The sequence below is a fragment of the Anomaloglossus baeobatrachus genome (assembly GCF_048569485.1).
Source record: "Anomaloglossus baeobatrachus isolate aAnoBae1 chromosome 5 unlocalized genomic scaffold, aAnoBae1.hap1 SUPER_5_unloc_9, whole genome shotgun sequence".
Lineage (NCBI taxonomy): Eukaryota > Metazoa > Chordata > Amphibia > Anura > Aromobatidae > Anomaloglossus > Anomaloglossus baeobatrachus.
Window position 1 is genome coordinate 364381 of NW_027441813.1, and position 21746 is coordinate 386126.

Consider the following 21746-nt stretch of genomic DNA (forward strand, 5'->3'; position numbering starts at 1 on the left):
TGAGAAGACTTTTCTAGCCATTCACCAAACTTGTCTTGTGAAAGCCATGGGCCCCAAAAGACTTGTATCTGAGGCGTCTGAAGAGTTTCCATGCAGTAAGGCACCCAGATGGATTGGGGTTAGCCAGTCCTCCTCTACCTCTCTCCATCTATCCACCGAGGTCAAATTTGTCCAGGCAGGGATACGTCTCAGGTGTGTGGCAATGTAATATTTCCATATATCAAGGAAGGCTAGGCCACCCGTCTTCCTAGAAGTCAAAAGAACCGTCTGAGCGATTCGGTGGCGTTTATAAGCCCAGACATAAATATTTAACCATTTCTGGATTCGTTGGATCGCCAATCTTGGGATCGGTATGGGAAGTGTCTCCATTAAATATAAGAGTCTTGGAAGGATCGTCATTTTAACGGAGGCCATTCTCCCAAAACACGATAAGTGGAGCTTGTCCCACTTGGCTAGTGTTTTTTTGAGATCTTCAAAAAAAAAGAAGGGTGAGTAGAGCATTTTGTATGTGTCTGTTAGGTATATCCCTAGGTATTTTAAATGGTCTTTTTTCCAGGTGTATGTAAATGCCGATTGTAGTGTTGCGATGGTCGATGGCTTTAGGTTTAGTGTCAGAGCCTCTGTTTTTGTATCATTAATTTTGTATCCCGACAAATTACCGTATTCAGTTAGAATTGAGTGCAGATTGGGCAGGGAAATCAGGGGATTTTGTATTGTTAAAAGGACGTTGTCTGCAAAAAGCGACAATTTGTACTCACGCCCACCTACCTGGATTCCTTGTGTTGCGGGCGGCGGGGCGCTGCGCTCGCTAACGCTCGGGTCCGGCGCTACTGCTGCTGCTCGGTGGCTCGAGCGGTATGCCGGATACGGGAACTCGAGCGGCGCTCCTCGCCCGTGAGTGAAAGGGGTGGTTTGGGGAGTTGGTCCGTGACGCCACCCACGGGTTGTGGTGAAGGTGGGCACCACCGCTGCTGATGACGGGGATCCCGGGAGCGATGGTAGGGAGCAGCTGGGATGTTGTTTTCCCCCTCCGTGGGTAGGGGTTGGTGGTCTCGGGGCCCGGTGGTGTGACGGGGAGGCAGGGCTGGCGAGGTGCAGGGTCGCAGGGACAGCGCAGCGCGGTGCCGGGTGGCACTGGTGTACTCACTCAGCAACAGATGTACGCAAAGTCTTTGGTAAACCAAACGGCTGGATGGACGGGTCCCACAGCTGGCTGCTGTGGCTTCTCCCGGACGGTTGGCGGTGGCTGCCTTTCCCTGCACCTTGATGTATGTTCGGCTCCGATGGCTTCCCACCGGTAACCCGCTCCCCAGCGTATATGTGCTGGAGGAGCCCTTTTGCCTGCAGGCTCTGGCCCTTGGAACTCTAGCTTTGGCGGTAGCTGTATTTCCTTTTACTGGTCGGACGGTTGCCTTTTATTGGGTCTTGGCTGCTAGGGAACCCCTGGGGTTCCGGTCACTAACGGATTTGACCTTTGATGGCGGCTCCAAGCCTGGTCGGGGTCCGCAGACCCTGCCTGTGTGTGCTGGCTTCACTTCACTCCCCGGTTCAGTACCGGCGGGCCACCGCCCGACCCCGGTCCTACGGTTCCGCGTTGATTCGCCTCTCCTGTAGATGGCCACCACCGTCTGCCAACCTTGCTGTCAGTGCCTGGGCCACACACCCAGACACAGCCAGTGCAGCTCCTCCACCTCTACACTCTCTCTCCAACTCTCACTATCTGCCTGGTTTTCCCGCCTCCAGGACTGTGAACTCCTCAGTGGGTGGGGCCAACCACCTGGCTCCACCCCACCTGGTGTGGACATCAGCCCCTGGAGGGAGGCAACAAGGGTTTTGTGTTTGGCTGTTGTGCCTGTCTCGGGGTGGGGTGTGTGTTGTAGTACCTGTGACGACCTGGCTAGTCCAGGGCGCCACACTTGAATATCTGGGCTCTCCCTAATCTGTGCAGCTAGGGGTTCTATGCATAATACGAATAATAAGGGGACAGGGGGCACCCCTGTCTGGAGCCGTTATAGATGGGGAAAGTAGATGATGAAACATGGGGAAGCTTCACCGAGGCTTCAGGGTTCGTATATAAGCCCCGGATAGCCTGCAGAAAAAGTCCCCCGATGCCGAATCTTTTAAGTGTGGCAAATAGGAAAGGCCAGCCTAGCCTATCAAAGGCCTTTTCCGCATCGAGACTGAGGAGCAGGCCCTCCCCCCTCTGGTGGTTTAATGCATCTACAGTGCCTACAAGTAGTATTCAACCCCCTGCAGATTTTGCAGGTTTGATAAGATGCAAATAAGTTAGAGCCTGCAAACTTCAAACAAGAGCAGGATTTATTAACAGATGCATAAATCTTACAAACCAACAAGTTATGTTGCTCAGTTAAATTTTAATAAATTTTCAACATAAAAGTGTGGGTCAATTATTATTCAACCCCTAGGTTTAATATTTTGTGGAATAACCCTTGTTTGCAATTACAGCTAATAATCGTCTTTTATAAGACCTGATCAGGCCCGCACAGGTCTCTGGAGTTATCTTGGCCCACTCCTCCATGCAGATCTTCTCCAAGTTATCTAGGTTCTTTGGGTGTCTCATGTGGACTTTAATCTTGAGCTCCTTCCACAAGTTTTCAATTGGGTTAAGGTCAGGAGACTGACTAGGCCACTGCAACACCTTGATTTTTTCCCTCTTGAACCAGGCCTTGGTTTTCTTGGCTGTGTGCTTTGGGTCGTTGTCTTGTTAGAAGATGAAATGACGACCCATCTTAAGATCCTTGATGGAGGAGCGGAGGTTCTTGGCCAAAATCTCCAGGTAGGCCGTGCTATCCATCTTCCCATGGATGCGGACCAGATGGCCAGGCCCCTTAGCTGAGAAACAGCCCCACAGCATGATGCCTGCCACCACCATGCTTGACTGTAGGGATGGTATTCTTGGGGTCGTATGCAGTGCCATCCAGTCTCCAAACGTCACGTGTGTGGTTGGCACCAAAGATCTCGATCTTGGTCTCATCAGACCAGAGAACCTTGAGCCAGTCTGTCTCAGAGTCCTCCAAGTGATCATGAGCAAACTGTAGACGAGCCTTGACATGACGCTTTGAAAGTAAAGGTACCTTACGGGCTCGTCTGGAACGGAGACCATTGCGGTGGAGTACGTTACTTATGGTATTGACTGAAACCAATGTCCCCACTGTCATGAGATCTTCCCGGAGCTCCTTCCTTGTTGTCCTTGGGTTAGCCTTGACTCTTCGGACAAGCCTGGCCTCGGCACGGGAGGAAACTTTCAAAGGCTGTCCAGGCCGTGGGAGGCTAACAGTAGTTCCATAAGGCTTCCACTTCCGGATGATGCTCCCAACAGTTGAGACAGGTAGGCCCAACTCCTTGGAAAGGGTTTTGTACCCCTTGCCAGCCTTGTGACCCTCCACGATCTTGTCTCTGATGGCCTTTGAATGCTCCTTTGTCTTCCCCATGTTGACCATGTATGAGTGCTGTTCACAAGTTTGGGGAGGGTCTTAATTAGTCAGAAAAGGCTGGAAAAAGAGATAATTAATCCAAACATGTGAAGCTCATTGCTCTTTGTGCCTAAAATACTTCTTAATACTTTAGGGGAACCAAACAGAATTCTGGTGGCTTGAGGGGTTGAATAATAAATGACCCTCTGAATAAACTTTGCACAATTTAAAAAAAAAAAAAAAAGAAATAACATTCTGCAGTGCATTTCACACTTCCAGGCTGATCTACAGTCCAAATGTCACAATGCCAAGTTAATTCCGAATGTGTAAACCTGCTAAATCTGCAGGGGGTTGAATACTACTTGTAGGCACTGTATAAGACTTATCGTTCGTCTGGTGTTATCTCCTGCTTGTCTATTCAAAACAAACCCCACTTGATCCCCATGAATCAGCCGCGGGAGGAACACTGACAATCTAGTGGCCAGAATTTTTGCGAATATTTTTAAGTCTGCGTTGAGCAATGATATTGGGCGGTAGCTTGCACAGTCCGAGGGATCTTTTTCTGGCTTCGGAATCACTGTTATGTGGGATTTCAGCATCGAGGTAGGGATTGGGTTACCATTAAGGAATGAATTGAATAGAGTCTGCATGTGAGGAATGCGTGTGTCATGGAATACTTTATAGTACAAGTACGAGAAACCGTCCAGTCCCGGAGCCCTTCCATTTGGGAGTTCTTTAATTGTGGAAGTCAATTCCTCAATGGAGATTGGGCTATTGAGTGTATTAAGGGCATCCGCATCTAGTGATGGAAGTGACCGAGCGGCCAAGTATTCATTGAGTAGATGATTTCTTGTTTCTACATCTGATGGAAGGGCTGAGGGAAGGGAGTATAATTTAGCATAGTAATCCCTGAAGGTGTTTGCGTGTCCCTGGGGGTCATACATCAGGTGTCCTCGTGTATCCCTAATAGTCAAGGGCATGGATTGTGCTTTTCGATCCCTGAGTTGTGCTGCAAGAAGGGAGTGGGCTTTATTGCCTTTCTCGTAATACCGCTGTTTAGTAAATGTCAACATTTTTTCCAACTTCCTAATCGCCAAATCTTTCAGCTTACCCCTCACGGACACAATAGATTTTAGTTTGGAAACGGATGGTCTAGCAAGCATGTCCCGCTCTAATTTTGCAAGCTGGCTGGTGAGCTCCCTATGTTGTACGCCTGCGTCTCTTTTCAGACGGGATGCCAATGAGATGCAACTACCCCTCATAGCAGATTTATGTGCCTCCCATAGAATATACTGGGAGGAGACAGATCCTCCATTCAGTTGAAAATAGTCCTCTAAATGACCTCGTAACTTAGATTGGTGTATGGGGACCTTTAGGAGATGATCGTTGAGTCTCCAATGGCATACCCTCCTGGTCAAGGCAGAGTCACAGACGTCAAGTAAGACGGGAGCGTGGTCAGACCAAGTAATCTGGCCAATCTCAGAGTTTCCAGTGAGACACAATACTGGAAGATTGCCCAGAAAGGTGTCAATGCGTGTGTGTGTGTGTGTGGAGTGGGGATGTGAATAAAATGTGTATTGTCGGGAGGAGGGATTGGTCACTCGCCACAAGTCAAAAAGTGCATATTTATGAATCAGGGCACGAAAAGCTTTTGACTGTCTGATTAGGTGTATTCCTGGCTGCTGACCACTCATCGAGTTTCTATCCCTGATTTCTGAGAACGGCATATTAAAATCACCTCCAATAAACAGTGTTGAAGGGAGCTCTCGTGTAATCTTATTTAGGACCTGTTCAAGGAAGGGTATTTGGCCCGTGTTTGGTGCGTATACATTGCATAGAACAATTGGGGCTCCTTTCAGCTGTCCGGCCAAAATAATGTAGCGACCTTTGGGATCTTTAATAGTCTTAGTATTTGAATCGGGCACCATTGGCTATGAGAATGGCTAGTCCTGCTCTCTTTTTATTGCAAGGAGCTGTGTATACTGTAGGGAAGTTCCCCCTTGCAAAGTGGAATGAACCTGTATCATCATGATGGGTTTCTTGTATAAACACCACATCTGCCTTTGAGGTCTTTAACTCCTGTAGGGCCCATCGCTGCTTAACATTGGAGTTAAGCCCCTTGACATTTATGGTTATTAGACGAATCATGGTTGTTTGTGTGTAAATGGTTAGTTGAGAATGATCTTTAATCTTACCCCGCTTCAGCAGATGGATTATCCCTACCCCTGTATAGTAGTTTTCAGCCAGACTGCTCCTTGGCACGATAGATATATCGGAATGCATCATGTAAATCAAACACAGATAATACATGTTAGGAAAACACATTAGGAAAGGTGGGGAATGACAAATAACAGTTAGGATCATCATACACAGGTATGTCAACAATAACATTTCAGAATCGGTTTTCCCAGTCTTCAAAAACCTATGAAGGACCGTGGTCGAGTGTCTGCAACTAGCGTATAGATAACAATAGAATTAGCCTCCACTAGAGCCGTATTTGCTCTAGGAGTTGGATTGACTCTTAGGGGTCTGCGAACTTAGAAGTAAAACAGAGCTTCCGCTTTAAATCTAACACCTCTGTAAAGATATATATATATATATATATATATATATATATATAAAAGGAAATACAACTGGCTTTATGCACGTCTGCTTCCCGTGGTCGTCTTTTACAGGTAGTGTTCAATGCGGCCAAATAGGATTGCTCCATATTTTCAATGTGGCTGTGCCCTATTTTTTATCTCCTGTAGGCCGGTCCTCCGTCCTTTGCTCTGGTAGAAATCAGAGATGTAGGTGAGCGCTGTCTTTTAGAAGTGACTTGGTGCCAAACCGCCGTAGGGGATGGCTTTGGAGGAGTCAGCTCCCAATTGGACAATTTCGGTACAGGGATCTCCAGAATTTCGCAGAAACGAGGAAGGTCAGATGCCTCTTTGATCATGGCTGTGTGACCATTCTTTCTGGCTGAGAGACTAAAGGGGAAGCCCCACCTGTAGAGAATCTGGTTTTCCCTAAGGGTATGTGCGCACTAGGCGTTTTTTTCACGCTGCGTTTTTATGTGCGTTTTTGTCTAAAAAAACGCACCCGCGGCTAAAAAACGCGGCAAAAACGCATGCGTTTTTGCCGCGATTTGGTGCGTTTTTTGCTGCGTTTTTGCTCACTGCGTTTTTAATCAGTGCACAATGCCGCTAAAGATTGTTGATGAAAAAAAAAAAGGTCTGATGTCATTTCCTTCTTCAAAATGTTCATTGTATGCAGGAGAGCAGACAGCAGCTGCAGAACTACAAGGCTCAGCATCCTCCATTCACTAGTGTATGCAGGAGAGCAGACAGCAGCTGCAGAACTACAAGTCTCAGCATCCTCCATTCACTAGTGTATGCAGGAGAGCAGACAGCAGCTGCAGAACTACAAGTCTCAGCATCCTCCATTCACTAGTGTATGCAGGAGAGCAGACAGCAGCTGCAGAACTACAAGGCTCAGCATCCTCCATCCAGGACTGTATGCAGTTTTTTGCCCAAAAAGAAAAAAAAATGACATGGGCTTCGCCATATTTTTGTATGCTAGCCGGGTACAGCAGGCAGGTACGGGCTGCCCCCAACCCCCAGCTGCCTATTTGTACCCGGCTGGGAACCAAAAATATAGAGAAGCCCTTTTTTTTAATTATTTCATGAAATAATTAAAAAAAAAAAATGACGTGGGCTTCGCCTAATTTTTGAGTCCAGCCGGGTACAACTAGGCAGCTGGGGATTGGAATCCACAGTGCAGAGTGCCCATGCTTTCTGGGCACCCCCACTGCGAATTGCAGTCCGCAGCCACCCCAGAAAATGGCGCTTTCATAGAAGCGCCATCTTCTGGCGCTGTATCCAACTCTTCCAGCTGCCCTGAAGCCGGGTGGCTAGCCGGGTAATAATGGAGTTAGGGCTAGCTGTATATTATCAGCTAGCCCTAAGCCCGAAATTCATGGTGTCACGCCAATATTAGACATGGCCACCATGAATTTCTAGTACAGATAAAAAAAAACCACAACACACAGAAAAATATTTTTATTAGAAATAAAACACAACACAATTAGTGACTCCATCTTTATTGAAATAAACCCCCCTCCGCAGTAATCCTGGGTCAGGGTCCCGCGCCGTCCAATCAGGATCCAATATCATCTGATCGGTTTGCTGGAAGGCATACCGATCAGATGATCTGTCAGGTTCAAGGATGGGAATCACATCACACATCAGCTGATTGTATAAAAGCCGATTATACAATCAGCTGATGCATTAGTAGAAAAAAAAAAAATAATAATAATACTCACTTATGTGCTGTGCTGATTACCGGCAGCTCCTGGAGCGATCGATTGGACAGGAGTCTGATCCCGTCCGATCGCTGCAAGAGCTGCCGGTAATCAGCTGATGAAGTCCCCAGACGGCAGGATCAGCTGATAGCCGGCCGGACACGAAGAAGCCGGCGAGACTACGATCAGCTGATGCGTCAGGTGACTGCATCAGGTGATCCACCGCCAGGTCCTGCAAGCAAGGTCCTGCCCCGGGGAGACTGCACACAGCCAGAGCGGCGGGACCGGGAGGAGATGGGAGCGGGCATGGCACCGGGACCCTGCGGACAGGTGAGTATATATGACATTTTTTTTTTTTCTACTGTTCACTTTGATTTTCGCCGCTGCCTCCACCTCCCGCCCAGACATGGCGCCGCACGGAGCTGACATGCACAGGACGGGAGGTGGACGCAGCAGTGACGGTACCGGGAGGATTCACGCTTCTGTGTTTACCAACAGAAGGAATCCTCTTCCTGTACACGTCACTGTAGTACCCACCCCTTGCGTTTATAGCTGCGTTTTTAGTCATAGAAACGCGGCTATATGCATTTTTCATTGCGTTTTTAACATCTCATTGAATTCAATGGGTGAAAAACGCAGTGAAAAACGCAGAAATAATTGACATGCTGCGTTTTTGTGGTCACCACAAAAACGCAGCTAAAAAAAAAAACGCTGTGTGCAGACAGCACTTAAGAAAACCCATTGACATTGCTGGGGAAGCAATGTCACTGCGTTTTCAGCACAAAAACACGGTAAAAAACGCCGCTAAAAACGCGGCAAAAACGCCTAGTGCGCACAAGGCCTCAGGATGTCTAGGAGAGGCTTGAGCATCCTCCTCTTTTGCAGGGTAATCCAGGAGAGGTCTGGTAAAAGTTGGAGATGATGTCCTTCATGCTCTATGGTACGCAGTCTCCGTGCTTGTAGCATGATTTCTTCCTTGAGCTTATAATCAGTGACACAGCAGATGATGTCTCTAGGTGTTTGAGACGCATATTTTGGCCAAAGGGCTCTGTGTGCTCTGTCTAAGCTTATTTTGTGAGATGCGGAGCTTTCAGAATTTTGTTGAATATGGTTTGTAGGACCATAAATAAATTTTCCTCTCCACTATGCTCAGGAAGACCCCGGACTCTAATTTTATGACGTCGCCCCCTATTGTCCAGATCTTCCAGGTGACGTTGATATTCACAGAGGGTGTCATGTTGTGCTGCTACTGTAGATTGCAGGCTAGCTACATAATTTCTTGTGTCATCATGGTCACTCTCTAGAGTTTCCACTCTTTGGGCCACATGTTGAATATCCTGTCTGACAGCCGAAATTTCTGTTCTGCACACCTCCTTGATTTCCTGTATCATGGATTGCAAATCCTCTTTTGTAGATAATTGTGCCATGTACAACCTCCAGTCCCTCATAGATATACCTTGAGAGTCATCATCTGGCAAAAGAGGGGTATCTGGGGTGTTGGAGAAAAGAGTGACTGGTTGTGAAAATCTGGACATGGAAGGGGTAGCAGATAGGCTGGAATCTTCTGCGGGTCTCTGTGTCTGTGAGGAGTCACTGTGTTGTTCCTTGTTTTTTGTATCTTGGATTGTCATGGAGTGAGCTTCCTGCCTTAGCTGTTGTAATGCCTGGCTCCCTGCTGGGCCTTGTAGGCCTTCTCCCTCCATGTGTCCTGCCTCCTCCTACTCTACTGTGTGTTGCTGGCAGCTGCGTTTTCCTGTGCCCTTCTCCCCCTGTGTGCCCGGAGTCTTCTGCTCGTTCAGGGGTGTTATACAGCAGTTATGTCCCAGATTCCCCTCCTGCTGTAGGGGTCTGGCATCACTCTCCAGAGTTTCCCGCCGAGCCGCCGCTAATGTTACCTGTGTGTGCTTTCCCAGCACCAGGATATAGGAATGCGTCCAGGGGGCCTAGTGTTGAAGCAAGCTGTGAGGAGGGCATCGATCTGTTCAGCGGCTTCTGCAGGGGCTTCCTCACCATCTCTGAAATGTCGGCAGTGAGATTGTAAGTATTTATGACCTCAAATGTAGCTGTGACCACGGGGAGATCTCAGCCAGGCGTCTCACTCCATGAACTTCCGGTCCCGCCCCCGTAAAGTGATCATTTTTATAACATAAAGGGCCCAATTTATGCGGGTGCCACTTGTGATTCATGAAGTAGTGCATGCCTCTTCATGAATCCAGAGTATCTTAACAACTTCCACAAATCTAGTCTGCAGTGTAATTTAATTCTCACTATTTTTGTGTGAAATGTCTACAGCTCTGCCTCATCTCCAGAGGTTCTGAGACAAAATCATCACATCTAGACAATAGAGAAAGACAGGTGTGAAGAATATATATTTACAAGCATTTATTAACAAAACAACAAGCTTTGAAATGCAATTATATACAATGCGATATACTTATGAGTTCCTATCTCCAATCTGGGGCTGCGCTTTTTAGTAAATAAAGCAGTGTGCAATCTGAGATTAGTGAATTATCTAAATATAATCCAGTATCAAAACTATTCAAAAATATTCCTGAAGGCTCTCAAAAGGGCTAAAGGCCCCGTTACACGAAGCGATATCGCTAGCAATAGCTGGCGAGCATACCCACCCCATCGTTTGTACGTCACAGGCAAATCGCTGCCCGTGGCGCACAATATCATTAGTCCCAGTCACACGTACTTACCTGCCTAGCGACGTCGCCGTGGCCAGCGAACCGCCTCCTTTCTTAGGGGGCAGTTTGTGCGGCATCACAGCAACGTCACATGGCAGGCGGCCAATAGAAGCAGAGGGGCGGAGAACAGCCGAAAGAAAGTGACGCCCACCTCGTTGCCGGAGAACGCAGGTAAGCTGTTGTTCGTCGTTCCCGGGGTGTCGCACGTAGTGATGTGTGCTGCCTCAGGAACGATGAACAACCTGCGGCCAGAAGGAGGAACGACATTTTGAAAATGAACGACGTGTCAACGATCAACGATAAGGTGAGTATTTTTGATCGTTAACACTCGCTCTGAACTGTTACACGCAACGATGTCGCTAACGACGCCGGATGTGCGTTACGAATTCTGTGACCCCAACGACATATCGTTAGATATGTGGTTGCGTGTAATGCGGCCTTAACAGTGTGCCAACTAAAAAAGAAAATGAATATTCACTGCTCCCCACACGATAATCTTGCCCACCTCTAGGCAGTGAAGCCAGCGCCAACCAAGAGGTCGGCGGTATTATTTGCGTGGGGAGCCGTGAATATTCATTCTCTTTAATATCAGGTACACATGATCACCCAGTCGCCGGCTTACTGCTGTGACTGGGCGATCACGTGTGTCTATTAAAGAATGAATATTCACTGCTCCCGAAGCCCATAATCCCGGCTGTGGGGAGCAGTGAATATTCTGGCAGCTTACATCTGCGTGTAACTGGGGGCACATGGCAGTAATGTCATGCACTGTGCCGTTTACATGATGAAGTCACTTGCCGGCACCAGAAGAGAACACCGTGCACAGGGAGAGCGGAGGGATGGTGAGTATAATCATTTATTTTCTTATGTGTGCAGCGTGATGGGGAACTATATAGAAGAATGGGCCCAAGATGACATATATACGAGTATGGGAGACACATATACCTGGAAGGGGCCAAGAATGGGGGACACTAGTACGGAATTGGGGGATTTTCTCCCCGTAACAGTGTCAGCAGCAGATCCTACCCATACCAGTGCTTCATGACCACATTTTTTCCCTATATTCCTCTTTCAAAACCTAGGTGTGTCTTATGGTCTAAAAAATACAATAATTTCTAAAAAGAAAGAAAATGGTTCTTTCCCTCACAAATTCTTACTTAAGGAACTGTAGCCGATTTTAGGATAAAGCCCTTTGTATTATGGTACATCATGATGGCTTCTCCCGTGTGACTCATCTGACAACAGAACCTGATTAAGGCTAAGACCGCACTTTGCGTTCCCCTACATGCAGTTTAGAACGCACATTTTTGCCTTAATTGATTTGATCAAAGTTGCCTTTTTCAGAAATTTAGCGCTGAAAACGCATGCGTATTTACCACGTTTTAGATGCGTTTTCAGCGCTTTTTACCTGCTTTTTGACCTGCGTTTTGACAGATGCGTTTTGGACATCAAGACAATGGTAAATAAAGTTTAGACAGTCAAACTGAATGAAAAAAAGGGAAAAAAAAAACAAAACACATATTTTGTGAATTAATAAAGAAAATAGTTATATTTAATGAAATTATAGCGGTTTCATAATAATTTGTTAAAATAGCAATAAACTTAAACTTTTCTTTAATTTAATTGTCGGACTATGTATGTGTCTAAATGGACATATTAATCCCTTAATTTGATGTCAGAAAAGCATGCGTTTTTGCAGTCCAAAACGCAGTGTTTCTGCCGCTAAAAAGCAGGTAAAACGCAGGTATTATTATTATTTATTATTATAGCGCCATTTATTCCATGGCGCTTTACAAGTGAAAGAGGGTATACGTACAACAATCATTAACAGTACAAAACAGACTGGTATAGGAGGAGAGAGGACCCTGCCCGCGAGGGCTCACAGTCTACAGGGTATTTTGACGTTTGTTGCTTTTTGCTACTTCTCATTGACTTCAATGTTAGCAAAACGCTGCAGAAATGGCAAAAACAACTGACATGCTGCTTCTTTGAACGCATTGTTTTTGCCACAAAATATGCAAATTAAACGCAGCATTTTAAAACGCAAAGTGCGGTCAGGAAATCAGCATTTTCCATAGACTACAATGGAAAACCAAAACGCATGAAAACGCTGCAGAAATGCAGGTAAAAACGCAAAGTGCGGTCTTAGCCTAATGGTAAAAACATTTGGCAAATTTTGAAAGCAAAAATGGCTGCTCCGCTCTGTTGGTTTTCTGATGTCGGCAAAACTTGATTTACCAGTTATACATTTCAATTATTCACAGCATGAAAAAGGTTCCTTCCCTTTGCGGCTTCTTCACATGTTTAACCCCTTAACGACCCTTGACGTACTGGGTACGTCATGGTGACATGGTGCTAAACGACCCATGACGTACCCAGTACGTCATGGAAAAATCGCGGCCCCGGAGCCCCGGTGAGTGCAATCGGTACACACAAACCTTAGATTCGGGAAGGAGGGGACCTCTGCCTGATCTCAGGAGGGGTGGTGTTTCCTCCCCGGACCTTCGGAGGCTGTGATTGGCTGACGAACACCGCTCAGCCAAATCACAGCCACTGTAATGCTTCAACCATTGAAAATGCCTGAAACATTGAAATCCAGCCATATCAGTGCAGCTGTAGCACTGATTATTGGCTGGAGCTGGGTGATCGCTGCTTCATCCGCCCCCAGCTCTGATTGGAGAGATCGGCCTTGTGACCGATCTCTCTAGTCACCGTGGATCTGCGGCCGGTGACCACTCCCCTCCGCTTTACTCCATCCGTGGAAGCCGAGGGGAGCAATCCCTGCAAGTGCCCTGGTAAGCCCCTGCCCCCGATCCGCTGCAACCAACTCCGATCCACCGCCGATCTCCTCTATCTGCCACCGCTCTCTCCCATCAGCCGCTGCCCCCCTCCGTGAGCTGCTGCCCGCTCTTTCACATCCTCATCTGCTGCCCTCTCCACCATCTCCCACACTGTGCAATCTGCTGCCCGCCATCTCACCTCCGCGATCTGCTGCCCGCTGTCCGCCATCTCACCTCCGCGATGTGCTGCCCAACTCCCCCATTTCACCTTCACGATGTGCTGCCCGCTTCCCCCACCTCACCTCCGCGATGTGCTGCCCGCCTTCCCCATCTCACCTCCGCGATGTGCTGCCCGCCTCCCCCATCTCACCTCCGCGATGTGCTGCCCGCCTCCCCCATCTCACCTCCGCGATGTGCTGCCCGCCTCCCCCATCTCACCTCCGCGATGTGCTGCCCGCCTCCCCCATCTCACCTCCGCGATGTGCTGCCCGCCTCCCCCATCTCACCTCAGCGATGTGCTGCCCGCCATCTCACCTCCGCGATCTGCTGCCCGCTGTCCTCAATCTCACCTCCGCGATGTGCTGCCCTCTCCCCCATCTCACTTTCCCGATCTGCTGCCACCTCCCCTATCTCACCTCCGATGTGCTGCCCACTGTCCGCCATCTCACCTTTGCGATCTGCTGCCCCCTCCCCCATCTCACCTTCCCGATCTGCTGCCCCCTCCCCATCTCACCTTCCCGATCTGCTGCACGCTGTCTGACATCTCACCTTCCCGATCTGCTGCCCGCCTCCCCATCTCAACTCTGCGATCTGCTGCCCCCTCCCCATCTCACCTTCCCGATCTGCTGCCCGCTGTCTGCCATCTCACCTCCGCGATCTGCTGCCCGCCATCTCACCTTCCCGATCTGCTGCCTCCTCCCCATCTCACCCTCCCCATCATCAGCTGCTGCGCCCCTCCCTGATATGCTGCCCCTTCTCTCACCCTCCCTGATTTGCTGCCTGCTCTCCCATCCTCTTTATCTGAAGTCCCTTCCCCCACCTCTCACACTCCCCGATCTGCCCCCTCCACAACCTCTCACCCTGATCTGCTGCCCACCCTCTCCCATCCTCCACCGCTCTTTCATCTGCCGTGCCCTCTCCCATCCTCCGCCGCGCCCTCTCCCATCCTCATTCCATCTTTTTATTCACCCACCTAGTTCCCCCCTTTTTGTAGCACATCTGTGCGTGCGTCCTGATTTATTTTCTGTAAACTAAGAAACACAAATAAACTTAGTTTAGGGCCAGTAAAATTATATTGTAGTAATCGTCAACTGCAGTATTTTTTACAGAATATTGTAAGGGTCAGCCCAGTGCCACACGTGAGAGTGATGCACGAGTCTCACATTGCATCATCCGGCACGGTCGCTCTCTTCCAGACAGGAGTGTGTGGCTGTGCCGGATGATGCGATGTGAGATTCGTGCATCACTCTCACGTGTGGCACTTGCCATAGTGTCAGTTGCAGGCGCTCATTACTTTATTATTTTTTTTTTTACTGACGTCCGAATTTTTTCTTTCGCCAAACTAATTTTTTGTATGGGGAAGGGGGGGGTCTAGTTTCCAAAATGGGGTCACATGTGGGGGAGCTCCCTTGTTTAGGCATCTCAGTGGGGTCTCCAAACGCAACATGGGGGCCGCTAATAATTCCAACCAATCTTGCTGTGAAATGGCGCTCCTTCTCTTCTGAGCCCCGCTGTGCGCCCAAACAATTGATTTCCACCACATATGAGGTATCTGTGTACTCAGGAGAAATTGCACAATACGTTTCATGGTGCATTTTTTCCTGATACCCTTGTGAAAAAAAAGCTACCTGTTTGAAAAAACGATTTTGTGGTAAAAAAAATATATATAATTTTCACGGCTGAACATTACAAACGTTTGTGAAGCCTCCAGGGGTTCAAATTGCTCATTAAACAGCTAGATAAATTCCATGAGGGCTCTAGTTTCGAAAATGGGGTCACTTGTGGGGGAGTTTCATTGTTTAGGCACCTCGGGGTCTTCAAACCCGACATGGCGTCCGCTGAGTGCAGCTAATTTTGCACTCAAAAATTCAAATGGCGCACCTTGCCTTCCGAGCCCTGCCATATACCCAAACATTTGATTTCCACCACATATGAGGTATCTGCGTACTCAGGAGAAAATGCACGATACATTTTATAGTGCATTTTTCCTGATACCCTTGTGAAAATGCTAACTTTTATGGCTAACAAAATAAAAAAAGGGTTAATAAACTTCTTGGATGTGATTTTGAGCAGAGTGAGGGGTGCAGATTTTAGAATGGGTCACTTTTGGGTATTTTCTGTCGCCCAGGTATTGCAAATCACTCTAAATGTGATGTGGTACCTAAAAAATCTTTTTTTGTAAATTTTGCTGGAAAAATGAGAAATTGCTGATCAACTTTGAACCCTTCTAACTTCCTAATGAAAAAAAATGTTGTTTCAAAAATTGCGTTGGTGTAAAGTAGACAAGTGGGAAATGTTATTTAGTAACTATTTTGTGTGACATATCTCTCAGATTTATGGGCATAAAATTTCAAATTTTGAAAATTGAGAAATTTTCAAAATTTTCGCCAAATTTCCACAAATAAACGCAAAACATATCGGCCTAAATTTACCACTGACATGAAGTACAATATGACACAAAAAAACAATGTCAGAATCACCAGGATCCGTTGAAGCGTTCCAGTTATAACCTGTCAAAGTGACACTGGTAAAAATTGCAAAAAATGGCCGGGTCTTTAAGGTGAAAACAGGCTGGGGGCTGAAGGGGTTAACAAGATGTGATTTCTGTAAATTACATTTTCCACATTCAGAACATAAAAATGGTTTATTTTGTGTGATTTTTTTGATGGTGAATAAGACCTGATTTCCTAGTAAAACATTTCCCACATTCTGGACATGAAAACAGCTTCTCCCCTGTGTGAAATCTTTGATGCACAACAAGATTTGATTTCTGAATAAAACATTTCCCACACTCTGAACATGAAAATGGCTTCTCCCCTGTATGAGATCTTTGATGCCTAGTAAGATCTGATTTGAAATTAAAACATTTCCCACACTCTGAACATGAAAACAGCTTCTCCCCTGTGTGAAATCTTTGATGCACAACAAGAGTTGATTTCTGAATAAAACATTTCCCACACTCTGAACATGAAAATGGCTTCTCCCCTGTATGAGATCTTTGATGCCTAGTAAGATCTGATTTGAAATTATAACATTTCCCACATTCTGAACATGAAAATGGCTTCTCCCCTGTATGAGATCTTTGATGCCTAGTAAGATCTGATTTGAAATTATAACATTTCCCACATTCTGAACATGAAAATGGCTTCTCCTCTGTGTGACATATTTGATGCCTAACAAGATCTGATTTGACATTAAAACATTTCCCACACTCTGAACATGAAAATGGCTTCTCTCCTATGTGACGTTTTCCATGGTCAACAAGATGTGATTTCTGAAAAAAACATTTCCCACACTCTGAACATGAAAATGGCTTCTTCCCTGTGTGATATCTTTGATGCACAACAAGATCCGATTTCCGAATAAAACATTTCCCACACTCTGAACATGAAAATGGCTTCTTCCCTGTGTGATATCTTTGATGCACAACAAGATCCGATTTCCGAATAAAACATTTCCCACACTCTGAACATGAAAATGGCTTCTCTCCTATGTGACGTTTTCCATGGTCAACAAGATTTAATTTCCTAGTAAAACTTTTACCACATTCCAAGCATGAAAATGGCTTCGCCCCTGTGTGAGATCTTTGATGCATAACAAGATTTGATTTCCGAATAAAACATTTCCCACATTTTGAACATGAAAATGGTTTGTCCCTTATAGGAGCCGTTTCATGTTCCACATCCCTTCTGTAACTTTGATTTTGCTTACAATTCTGTGATAAATCGGAATTTTGGACTTGTTTGAAAAGATCTGATGATAAAGCTTTCCGAGGAAGGACTGGAGGTATATCTGGGACACCAGCATGCTCTTTATATGTATCATGTGTGATACTTTCATCATCTGTTTTAAATTCTAAAGATAATAGATTTCCATCTGAGCTCCCAATACAGTCATCTGTTAAAAATAAACACAATGTTATTATTTTTTAATGATATCTTGAAATTACATAAAAATTTTGGGAGGAAAATGAGGGGTGCGTCTTAAAATCCAAATATAGCTTTACCTGGGGGTCCTGTCTGTGCGGCGATCGGGCGTTCGGGTGCCTGTGGCTGCATGCAAGCGACCGGGTACCTGTGCCTGCGTGCGGGTGGCAGCCAGGTGCTTGTGTGCGGGAGGCAGCCGGCACAGACAGGCACCCGGCTGCCGCCCTCACACAGGCACCCGGCTGCCGCCGGCAAGCAGGCACAGGCACCCGACTGCCGCCCACCCGCAGCCACAGGTACCCGGCTGCGTGCACGCAGGTTGTGCGGGCCGCCTGCTGGATGCCATCCTTTGCATTCGGGCGGCTGTGCAGCAGGTTATCCAGTTTGTCTGCGGTCCCAGTTTCAAATGATGGCGCCGGGAGCGGGTGCGTGCGCAGATGGAGCTCTTGGATGAGAGCTCCATCTGCGCACGCGCCGCTCCGGGAGTCAGCGCGTTCGCAGATGGGAGCCCTTGGATGAGAGCTCCATCTGCGCATGCGCCACTCCATGCACCATCATTTGAACCGGGACCGTGGACACGGGGACACTCACCGCACCGGCCTGCTGCACGACTCACCCGCCGACACTACTGCTGCCACCACGGACCCCGCGGCTCTTGCCACCACGGACCCCGCGGCCACTGACCTGCCGCTCCTGCCAGCACAACCTCTGCCTCCTGTGACCCCGCTACACCACCACTGCTGCCCCCTCTGGTAAGAGAAGACCGGAGTATAAGACAGACCCCATTTTTATTTTTTTACCTTTTTTTATGTCTAATTTGGGCTGTGTCTTATAATCCGGTGCATCTTATAAAGCAAAAAATACGGTATGTTTTTTAAAACCATAACATCAGAAATTAAATTAAGAAAAAAATGTATTCTGAATCTGTTGTCCAATTTCGACATCTAAAGGCTGCTTTACACTCTACGATATCGCTAGTGATATTGCTATCACTCGCTGCCCGTGGCGCACAATATCGCTAACACCTCTCACACGTACCTTCCGAGCGCAGTCTGTGTGCAGCGAACAACCTCTTTGTTAAGGGAGGTTCGTGCGCGGTCACAGCGACGTCACACAACAGGCGACCTATAGGGGCGGAGAGCAACCGCATTAACGACACGCCCACCTCGTTGCCGGAGGACGCAGGTAAGCTGTTGTTCGTCGTTCCCGAGGTGTCACACGTAGCGATGTGTGCTGCCTCAAGAACTACAAACAACCTGCGTCAATAATGAGCAACGATCTTTTGAAAATGAACGACAAGTCAACAATCAACAATTAGGTGAGTAATTCTGATCGTTAACGCGCGTTCGTGTCACACGCAACGACGTTGCTAACAATGCCGAATGTGCGTCACAAATTCTGTGACCCCGATGAAATATCGTTAGCGATATCGCTGCGTGTAAAGCCCCCTTTAGAGTTACATCTTCGTTAATTTGAATCTCCCATTCCTAGCACCAGTTCTCTAGAATATGCTACAGTAAATAATCTGATTGATTGTGACAGGGGGCTGCTATACTGTCCCTCACGCTAGGGGACCATAAACTATTCCTAACCTCTCGATTACCCCTTAAGATGGAGATGCCCAAGTCCCGTGACTTACTATTCTCCTGACCAAATCTAATCTGTTATCTCCCGGGGAAGGAAGGGGCAGGAATATGATGGAAACACAGATTAAGGCCCCCTTTACACGTCCGTGAAAATCACGCATGTGTTTCACGGACGTGTCAAAGGTGTGTTTTCCCCTCCGTGTGCCGTGTTTATGGCACTACGTGTGTTATACGTAATAGTACACTGAGAACGGAAAGCCCCGCCTTACAATTTTCTTCCGGATCTGTCTGTGGTGCTGAATTCAAGTGTCCGGCACAGGCCACGCCCCGCTGACGCTGTTTCCGGCCCCCAGTGAAGAAGACGCGTTGTTCAAAATCACTGGGGGTTGGATGCAGGTGACAGCCGCGGCAGACACTGCAGGGCTGGTGGAGGTGGTGAGTATGTGTTTTTTTTATTTTAAAAATGACACGTGTGTTTCTCCGGCGCGTGTCACGTGGGCCCGCATCCACACTACATCCGTGTGGTACGTGTGCGGGCCACGTGACACCCGTTCTGCCGGAAAAACACTGACATGCATCCGTGTGGAGCACACGGGCTCACGTGTGCTCCACACGGAGGCACGGGCCAATGGCTGCACACGTGCGTGCACATAAACCCATTGATTTTAATAGGTTTACGTGTGCCCGTGTCTCCGGTACATGCGGGCACGGACCTAGCACGTACCGGAGACACGTGCATGTGAAGGGGGCTTAAGACAGACAGGAAACACGGATTAAGACAAATGGGACACATTGCAAACTCACAGAAATAAACAGTGAGAGACTAAGGAGAAAAGCAAGAGCAGAAAGGCAGCAATAAAAAGACAACAGGGGTTAACACCACAACAGTTCACAGCAATAATACACAACAATCACCCGTAATTCTGGATCACAACACCTCACCAGACCAGTATAGGTAACCTATAGCTTGCATTAATGAAATAGTCCAGCCAGCATACACAGAAGGGGAGCAATAGATACTTTCTCCTCCACAGCATGTGATCAAAGACATTAACAAGCAGCCCAGCAGAGAATAACTCTTGCTAGACTGCCCAAGCCTGTGATTCAACGCCTGCATTTCCTTGCGCTGCTCACACACATCAGAGAAGTTAACATGCAGAGTACCAGAATCTATAATTTCCACAGATCCTGACGCCGCCATGACAGTTGTCAAAACCTGCAAAAATCTCCTTGTAACATTGATCCACAAAATAGACAATTTCAAAGAGATTTTTTTTCAAAGAAGAACATAAAATAGTTCCAGAGAGATGTCGGATATTTAACAGGGTTGTCTGGGACTGTAACGTTGATAGCCTAACCTTAGGATTTGTAACCAAAGCAGGTAGCAGGGTCTTGCAGTTATACATTAGGGCTCTAATTCATCAAGACTGACGATGGACACTGAAAAATGACGTCAGAGACTGGAGTGAGATTTCTGGAATAGGGAACGCCGCAGTTTGTTATGAATTAGAGAAGCGGCGGCATCACACCCTTCTTCTGGCCAAGCGCTGCCTATTTTGGCAAAGCTGGTTAAAATTGGCGTGAACACACACACACACACACACACACACACCAGCCTTTGGTCACATGATGTGATGTAAAAAAGGTCTTTAAGCAGTCCTATAATTGGCATATAAACACTGAGCCCCTAGGAGAATGGAGGCCTGTGTAATTGTCCCGTTTGCTCTCACTTTCCGCTAATGCCAGTCCTGCATGCCAGCCTGTGTCCTGTTCAGTTCATTTAGACTCCTGCAATTAAGAGACCTTTGGTTATATCATGTCACAAGACTTTGAAGTCATCAAAGGTCCTTAAACAATCAACCTTAGAATACAACTGATGGGGACCCTAAGAAAGTGGGGTTCCTGAGAAATTGCGCAGTTTGACTCCTCCCAACGCTGGCCCTGACTGTAACTAGGGATTATTTTTGGAGTAGGGCTAATATTTCAAGTATTCTCCAAAAATCCCATAAAATCACGCTAGGTCTTATTTTTGGTGTAGGTCGTATTTTCAGGGAAACCGGGTATTCATGAACCCTCTGCAGGTCTTTGAGTTGCCTTCATAATGACATAGAGAAGGCACTAGAAACAAACAGCAGAAGAAGCAGAAGCAAAGAAAATACAGCTGAAAAAATACAGCAGAAAGCCTAAAAATGTAAACACAAAATTAGTGCTGAAAGTACATGAGTAGATATCTCTTACAGGATAGAGCTGGAGGAAACACATCCTGAGGAACATCGGGGTCTTCTTGTTTACAGTCCTGTGGGAGAAGAGGACGGGGACATCTCTCTGGTGTTGTCCTCTTACTGGATAGAACTGGAGGAGACACATACAGGGACTGAATTCATTCCTTACATACAGATAATTATAGGCCGTGTGTATTTAGTCCTGTCTATTACCTGGTGATGTGAGGGGCTGGGGAACCTCCATCATGACGTCCTTGTACAGATCTTTGTGTCCTTCTAAATACTCCCACTCCTCCATGGAGAAATAGACGGTGACGTCCTGACACCTTATAGGAACCTGACACATACAATGATACCGTCACCCCCGATCCCTTCATAGCGTTACTGTATAATGTCCCAGCATTCCCAGCAGTGTCACCTCTCCAGTCAGCAGCTCAATCATCTTGTAGGTGAGTTCTAGGATCTTCTGGTCATTGATGTCCTCATGTATCGGGGGGTGAGGTGGAGGCCCCGTGATTGGGCTCAGGGGTCTTCCCCATCCCTCAGACACAGGGGCCTGACAGCGCTCACTAGAGGTCTTCTTCACTACTGTGTAATCCTGGTTATG

The 21746-nt window shown here is 47.2% G+C and overlaps 1 protein-coding gene across 1 annotated transcript in view; it reads right to left on the reverse strand.

Annotated features, from left to right (window-relative positions):
* The window catches only part of LOC142259335 (uncharacterized), a 119017-nt gene extending 97532 nt beyond the window's left edge, over positions 1–21485 (reverse strand). Inside the window, exons 1-4 of the mRNA XM_075331800.1 lie at positions 21353–21485; positions 21156–21269; positions 18370–18456; positions 16062–17302 (exon numbers count right to left, since the gene is read on the reverse strand). Of these exons, the coding sequence (XP_075187915.1) occupies positions 16062–17302; positions 18370–18456; positions 21156–21269; positions 21353–21485 (1575 nt within the window). The remainder of the gene's footprint in view (positions 1–16061; positions 17303–18369; positions 18457–21155; positions 21270–21352) is intronic.
* Between the last annotated feature and the right edge of the window lie 261 nt (positions 21486–21746).